The sequence below is a fragment of the Garra rufa genome, chromosome 15 (genome assembly GCF_049309525.1).
Source record: "Garra rufa chromosome 15, GarRuf1.0, whole genome shotgun sequence".
Lineage (NCBI taxonomy): Eukaryota > Metazoa > Chordata > Actinopteri > Cypriniformes > Cyprinidae > Garra > Garra rufa.
The window spans coordinates 25,333,656-25,342,013 of record NC_133375.1 but is presented as its reverse complement, the minus strand read 5'-3'; the positions used below and the strand labels follow the sequence as shown (position 1 = coordinate 25,342,013).

The 8,358-nt window shown below is 42.3% G+C and overlaps 1 protein-coding gene across 1 annotated transcript in view; it reads left to right on the top strand.

The window, feature by feature from the left end:
- Positions 1–311: 311 nt before the first annotated feature.
- Positions 312–8,358, top strand: part of cpne5a (copine Va) — a 120,429-nt gene continuing 112,382 nt past the window's right edge. Inside the window, exon 1 of the mRNA XM_073819832.1 lies at positions 312–724. Coding sequence (XP_073675933.1) covers positions 615–724 — 110 coding nt within the window. The 5' untranslated portion in view covers positions 312–614. The remainder of the gene's footprint in view (positions 725–8,358) is intronic.

Genomic DNA, 8,358 nt, shown 5'->3' with positions numbered 1-8,358 from the left:
CCTCGAAGAACATATTAAAATAATAATAAAAATCCATGTCATGACCCCTTTAACCGAAGGACAGGTTCATAATGTAGCATTTATGCGTTAATTTCCTCTTGTTATATTTTACAGTGTGCATTGGGGGTTGTATTTCAGAAGTTAACCGCCGTGAGAAATAGCTCAGGCAGTAATGAGCCGTATCTGTGGATCAATAGCGTGATGCTGCGCCGAGCGAGAGCAAAGCCACGAATATGTGAAAGAATGCGCGAGGGGTGGAGTTCTGCTCTTTTACTTTCCACTCCACACAGTGCAGACAGAGAGCTCTCTCACCGCTGTCAGAAGAGTCGCGCACTTGTACCCTTCCTTAGAGTTTCTCATTCAGCAAAGCAAACCCTTTACGCAGTCTTCTTTTTCTTTCTTGCAACATTGTTGATTTTTTATTTTGAGCGCATCACAGGGCATCCGCGGTCTTCAGCGCGCCTCCAGCGCAGACGCTGATTCTCTGTCACCCTGCTGCTGCGGTCCAGCGCGCGCCCGCGCCTCGCTGGAGCTGAGAGATTTCAGTGAGCACCGCAGGACCCAGAACTGCAAAACTGTTTGAAGTAGAGAGCTTTCTCTTGTCCCGTGCGCCCATGGAAGGCGACGTTATGGATAAACTGGAGGACATGGCATCAGTGTGCGAGTTCGACCCTATCACGGGGGATATTCCCGCCACTAAAGTGGAGATCACCGTTTCCTGCAGGTATGAGGCAGAATCACTTCACATTGACTGACTAATATTTAAATTGCTTTGATTTATTGGCGTTTATAGTTCATGTTGACCACATAATATCAGTTGTTTGACTAAAGATTCTTCTAGGTTCAGCAAATACCCATTTTCTTATTTAAAACCCCCCAAAATTACCGTGTATTAGTCGTCTTGAGTTGAATATTTGATTGTTTTTTTCTGGAAAAAGTTTGTGTTTTCTTCTATCTGTGTTTTTTTTTTTTCTGACCAGCACTGGTTCTGTTAACTGAGAGCATGAGAATCATCCATGTGTCGATGATTTTGCTCTAAAGAAGCATAGAAATGTTTTCCTTTGGGATCAGGCTTTATTGTAAGATTTATTTATAGCATATAACTGTTAATGGAATACACTTTTGGTTATGAGCTGCCATAAATTATAAAAAATAAAGTTTAAAAGTAGCAGTTCACATGCACCATTACAGATTCCAGACTATCTGGCTCTACAATATTGATATGATCGTAAATATCTAATATATATCCGGTGAGTTGTGTCTATATAGGTTGCTTGCCCAAGGCACTTATAGTCTCCATATAGAGATGCCATAAGTTGAAGAACATAAAGGACAGTCCACCCTCAAAAATCATCTTTGCTTTCCATTAACAATTAATGTCATGTTTGTGTATTTTGTTGTGTTACATGAATTTTTGTTAGAGGAAATAAATTTTTAATTTCAGTTTTTTTGTTGGCTTGTAAATTGTGGCTATTACTAGTTGCCAAATCAAAGTACTGAAGCAAACTGTGAATATCAATGAGAAGAAGCATAAAAACCCCACCCAGATGTTCCCATGTCAATGCATATTGTCTTCACTACAGCACAAAATAGCAGAGATGGCTTTTTGCATAAGTTTTTTTGGCTGATATTTATATCATCTTTACTTTAACAGCATACAACATTGCTCTTATTAAGAATGCATCACTAAAACGCTGCTACAGGTTTTAAGATGTGGTGAAAATGAATTTCAGTCAGGGGGCTCCGCAGTTAGGACCACAGTCGGTTCATTGCTCAGACTGATAGGTGGGCTATTGGTTTGGGTTTTCAATCATCTTGAGGAGTAATGGATACGGCTGGCGTACTCAACATCTGCTATGTCTTTAATAGTCGCTTATAGTCAATTACACACGCTCCAGTCCAATTTAGACAAAATGATTTTACTGAATTTCCCAACTTGACAGTCAGACCATCTATTTAATGAGAGCAATTTCCTGTGCAAGTAGCTAATAACCATAAGCTCGCCAACTTCTCAGCTGCAAGTTAATATTGCCTGCTGTCTGCATAGAGAAAGAAAGAAGGAATACTGATTATGGGTGTAATTTGGTATGATTGTTAGCTGAATAAATGTCTCTGTTAAAGAGCATGACTCCATCACATTAGCTAAATGTGATCTCAACTGTTTTAATGAACTAGATATAAATTGCTTTTAAAATTGAAATACATTTGCAGCTAGATGATTATATCAAAATACAAGCAACAGTGCCAGTTATACAATTACACAAAATCTCTTAACTCTTTAGTCATAAATTAAGGAAATTTGAAAAGGGTCAGTTTTTTTAAATTGCATTGGTGTGTTTTTAGGATAGGACAATATTTGGCTATTTGAAAATCTGAAATCTGAGGGTGCAAAAAAAAAAAAAAATCTAAATATTGAGAAAATCGCCAATAAAGTTGTCCAAATGAAGTTCTTTTACGGTAGGAAATTTACTAAATGTCTTCATGGAACATGATCTTTACTTAATATCCTAATGATTTTTTGTTATAAAAAAAATGGATAATTTTGACGCATACAATGTATTGTTAGCTATTGCTACAAATAAACCTGTGCTACTTATGACTAGTTTTGGGGTCCAGGGTCACATATAAGAGCATAGTTTTGCATTTTTCATTAAAAAAAATCCTGAAGGAATTCTAATAGATTCATTATCTATTATAAAAGGATTTCTGCCATATATCCATATATTCCAGATTTATTTATTTATGCATTAGAATTTTATTTGAAGCCATTACATATAAGTTTGTTCAGTAGGATCTCATTTGAGTCTAAGAGACTTTTTAGAAGATTTGTGTTTGATCTGATTAGGATTGGTTCCCAGTTCTAATTATGAAATTCCATTAGCATTGCTTTATTGGATATTTTCACTCTTCTTGCTACTGCATCATAGATAAAAACCTCATTAGTGTTATCAAATCTGTGATCATATTATAGATTTTTTAATATTTTTGTTATTATTTTTAATTGAATTTGATTTTTGCCTCCTATTTGCTCCTCTGATTGAATCAATGAAAAAATAAATCTATTGGCCTTGAACTGTTATGGCCCTCTCTGTCAGTGCAGAGCATTCCCTCTAGGTCTGTGATGAGACTCGGCGTGGTTGTGGTGGTGGAAATCATCACCTGCGTTTGTTCTCTGTAATTGATTTAGTTTGGGCTGATTATCAGGGGATTGTGGCAGACATGGAATTGAATCGCTTCACTTCCTCCTCCAGATTCCCTCATAACCTGCTGGTGTTATTGGAGAGCAGAAAGTTTGGTCTGACATACCAGAGGCTATGTGATAACCCTTATCACGAACGCACAAACAAAAGCTGTCCTGTGGGTGAGAGATACGCGATTGATCCAGTTGTCTGGCACTAATTGGGTTTTGGGCTCTGATTGGTTTGTTTTACTATAGTCAAATGGTGTTAAAAAGGTTTTTTTGTATATACTTAGTTGGTCTTAACCATTAAAAAGATACTTTTTTGTTATGCACAAAAGCTTGTGGTCAGGAAATGTAATACTTTCATTTAGCAAGGATGCAAGAAATTGATCAAAAGTGACTTTTACATTGTTACACAATCATCTAGTTCAAATAAATTCTGTTCTTTTCAACTTTCTATTCACCAAAGAACACAGTTTCCACAAATGTATTAAGCAGCACAACTTTGTGATTTCTAAAGGATCATATGACTCTAAAGACTGCAGATGGAGCTTTGCCATCACAGGAAATGACATTTTAATATATATCCATAGTTATTTTAAATTGAAATGATGTTTCACAATATTTCTGTTTTTACTATATTTTTGATCAAATAAATAGAGCTTTGATGAGCATACAATTTTAGAAAAAAACATTTAAAGAGCTTTTAAAAAAATCTTGCCGACCCTAGATGTGTGAAGAATAGAGTATATATTTTAGATATTAGACATTTTAGTTTATTTGATAGAATAAAACCCAACATTAGTCTTAAATACACAGCGTTGTTGTTGAATTTCCTTCAAACTGAATGAATAATATTCACAAAACTACAGAAAAGTGAATGACAATACAACCCAACAAAGACAAAAAGCTGTAACTACTGCAAAATTGGAACTGAGAAAATGCTTTTCAGAGACTTTTGATTGAATTTTGATTGATTTGAAATCAATATCACACTTTATTTTCTCTAAAGCTGATCATTCTTGAACTGAACACATCTGTCAAAACAGACCATAGTCATTTTACTCATAACCAAACATGTAAATGCACACAGTGTGTAGTTACTGCTTTTTACTTTTAGGGTTGGAATACCTTCCACTGAAACTGGGGTAATGATGAATATCACAATATCACAATATTTGTCATATTTCTATTGCCCTTTCTCTCTAGTCTTAAACTCCCAAAAATCAGCTCTGTGAAATGCTGATAATGTTTCAAATAACAAATATGAATTTGAACTAACAAGAACTTTTTGAATATAGCACTGCATTCTGTTAATAAAGATGCTTGAAATGGCTCTTTAAAGTTGACATATCATGAAAATCTGATATTTTCTGTGCTATAATTAGGTCCTTAGTGCATCTACCAACCCAGAAAATGTAAAAAAGAACAACCCAGTAAATTTTTTTGGTAAGCCTTTCTCTACAAGCTTATGAAAAAACAAGGCGCTCAGATTTTGCTTCCCCAGTGATGTAGAAAGGGGATCTTATTATAATATTAATTATATTAATATTAACTCACGTGTGTCTTTAACATAAACTTGTTTGTATTTGACAGTTTAAGCGCAATAAGACCTGAAAGATAAGTACTCACTTAGTTTAGTACTCACATGCTCAGTGAACCATATATCAGAAGTTTAAACTAATGATGTCACACCCTCTGCACGTTCCCTCAGCCCCAATCACCACGATCCTCCACCAACCAGCCAATCACCACCACAGCACACCCGTGAACCATCACCAGAATACTAATCACCGTCACCTGCACCGGCAATCACCACACCCTTTATATACCTACCTCTGCCACTCACTCATCGGCTGGTATCAAAGTTGCATGGATGTTTCTCTGTGGATCTTCTCCCCCTCCTGTTGTCTCTCCTGTGCTCCTCGTGGATTCTTCCGATGTTCTCCTGTGCTCCTCGTGGATTGCTCTGATGTTCTCCTGTGATACACGTTAATCGTGTTAAAGGGAAGTGACTATTACTAACGCTATGATCCTTATGAACTTGAACTCACCTGTTGTGTTTGTTTGAAGATTTGACCACAGAGACCTTATTTCACCCGATTGCACGTGTGTTGTACTGTGCACGTTTGTTAATAAATACCTTGAAAGATACTCACCTTCTCCCTTTGTGTGTGGTCGTGACAGGATACCAGCCCTTAAAATATTAACTCACCGCTTCACTCATGGAGGCGAGTGCCGCTATCACCGAAGACACCCCCGATCCATTTGCGGATATGGTAAACGTCCTTCGTCAATCTCTACCTGCTGCTCCAACGACGATTTCCAACACGCCCCTCTCTCGCCCCATGAGTTATTCCGGAGACCCGGGTGGTTGCAATGGTTTCCTCCTGCAAAGTTCCCTCTATATTGAAGCCAACGCACACCAGTTTCCTAACGAAATTTCTAAAATATCTTTTATGATTTCCCTCCTCACTGGACAGGCACTCCAATGGGCAGACGCACTCTGGAATTCACGGAGCGACGCTTTAATCTCCTATAATGCTTTCGTTGCCCACTTCAAGGACGTGTTTGGAGCTGCGCTCACTCCCCTTTCGGTGCACGACGAGCTGATCACTCTGAATCAAGGTGCGTCCAATATCCATGAATACACCCTGCGCTTCCGCTCCCTAGCGGCCACCAGTGGTTGGAACCAAGTAGCTCTCCTAGCAGCCTACCGTAAGGGGCTTAAACCCCAGATCCGCAAGCATATGGTTATTTACGATGACAACGTACCGCTGGAAACCTTTATTAAGAAGGCAGTAGGCATTTCTCAACATCTCTCAGCGTGTCCTTCTACAAAGTCTGTACCCAGCTTCCCTCCACTCCGAACACCGTCACCCCAACGAAACGCGGAGGAGCCTATGATTACTGACTCCTATCGCCTGGATCCTGCGGAGAGGAAACGACGAATTAATAATCATCTGTGCCTATATTGTGGAGAAGCCTCTCACTTCATCAGTGCCTGTCCAGTCCGCCCGCCTCGTCCAATGGTGAGTACCGTATCTATTACTCCGGCCATGTCTCTCTTACCCCATATTACCGCTAAACTAATAGTAAACTCTCGTACTCTCCCCATCTATGTGCTCGTGGATTCCGGAGCGGCTGGCAATTTTGTTTCATCACACTTCATTGCTAAACATCGAATTCCCACCGTTCAAAATGAGGTCACATACCACATAACCACAATCCAAAACTCACCATTGGGCGATGGTAAGATATCTCGCCGGACCAGAAAAGTGACCCTCGTCTCCCAACACAACCACCGGGAACATCTGACCCTCCTAGTACTCCCGCGAGCCAACGTGGATGTCATCCTGGGCAGACCATGGCTCATTAAGCACCAACCCCGCATAGATTGGAGCACAGGAGAGGTCCTGGAGTGGGGCGCAACGTGTGAGGACCACGGCTACCATCCTTCCTCGTCAGATGCAAAGTCTCCATACCGTCCTATCCCTCTGCACGCCACCACCATAGAGAGCCCTGCCACTCAATCCGCCACCACCATTCCCCCCGTCTATCAGTCTTTCACCGATGTCTTCAGCAAGGAACGGGCCACACAACTACCACCGCACCGGCCCTGGGACTGTAGTATCGACCTGCTGCCAGGCGCCAAACTACCCCACGGGAAGATCTACCCCCTCTCACGTCCTGAGCAGGAAGCCATGGAGAATTACATCCAGGAGGCTCTCCAACAGGGGTTCATCAGACCTTCCACGTCCCCAGCAGCATCCAGTTTCTTCTTCGTCCCCAAGAAGGATGGTGGGCTCAGACCTTGCATTGACTACCGGGTGCTCAACGACGCCACGGTGAAATTCGCCTATCCACTTCCTCTAGTGCCAGCTGCCTTGGAGGAACTACGGGAAGCCCGCGTCTTCACCAAACTCGACCTCCGCAGTGCATACAACCTGATCCGTATCCGAGAAGGAGATGAGTGGAAGACCGCCTTCATCACCCCCACCGGTCACTATGAATATCAGGTGATGCCCTATGGCCTGGCTAACAGTCCTTCCGTATTTCAGAATTTCATGAACGAAATCTTCCGCGACTACCTCCATCGATTCGTAATCATCTACATTGACGATATCCTCATTTACTCACGTAACCTAAAGGAACATCAAGACCACGTCCGTCAGGTTCTCCAACGCCTCCGTGAGTACCAACTCTATCTAAAATTAGAAAAATGTGAATTCCATCAGCCCACCATCTCCTTTCTCGGATACGTGATCACTGCGGAGGGAGTTCACATGGAAGCCGGCAAGGTGGACGCAGTGGCCAAGTGGGCGGAGCCCAGGACGGTGAAGGAGCTTCAGCGTTTCTTAGGCTTCGCTAACTTCTACCGACGCTTTATAAAGAACTATAGCCTCCTATCGGCTCCACTCACTTCCCTCTTAAAGGGAGGTCGCCGGGTACTACAGTGGACTCCAGAGGCTCAGCAAGCCTTCGACCGTCTAAAACTAATGTTCACCACCGCTCCCATCCTCAAGCACCCCGACCCTTCAAGGCCCTTCGTGGTGGAGGTAGATGCGGCGGACGTGGGCGTAGGAGCCGTGCTGTCCCAGTGGTCTGATGAACCCCGATCCCTCCACCCGTGTGCGTACTATTCCAAAAAACTTACCCCAGCTGAGCAGAATTATGGAATTGGAGACCGCGAACTGCTGGCCATAAAGCTCGCCCTCGAAGAGTGGCGGCACTGGTTGGAAGGAGCCCAGTTCCCCTTCACCGTAATAACCGACCACAAGAACCTCCAGTACATTCAGAACGCCAAGAGACTAAATGCCCGCCAAGCTCGCTGGTCATTATTCTTTGCCCGATTCAATTTCCACATTACTTACCAACCCGGCCACAAAAACACCAAAGCAGACGCCCTATCACGTATACACTCACCTGAACCTACCTCTGACGATCCTGATCCAATTCTACCCCCATCTGTCTTTCTCGCACCCATACTATGGCAGCTGGATGAAGATATACGGGCCGCCACCTTCGAGGAACCTGCACCACCGGAGCTTCCCCCGGGTCGTGTCTATGTCCCAAGCCGTCTCAGACCCCTTCTGCTGGATAGTACGCACACGTCCCCCGGCTCAGGACATCCTGGCAGCAGGCGAACCCTCTCGCTCCTCCAGCAGAAATATTGG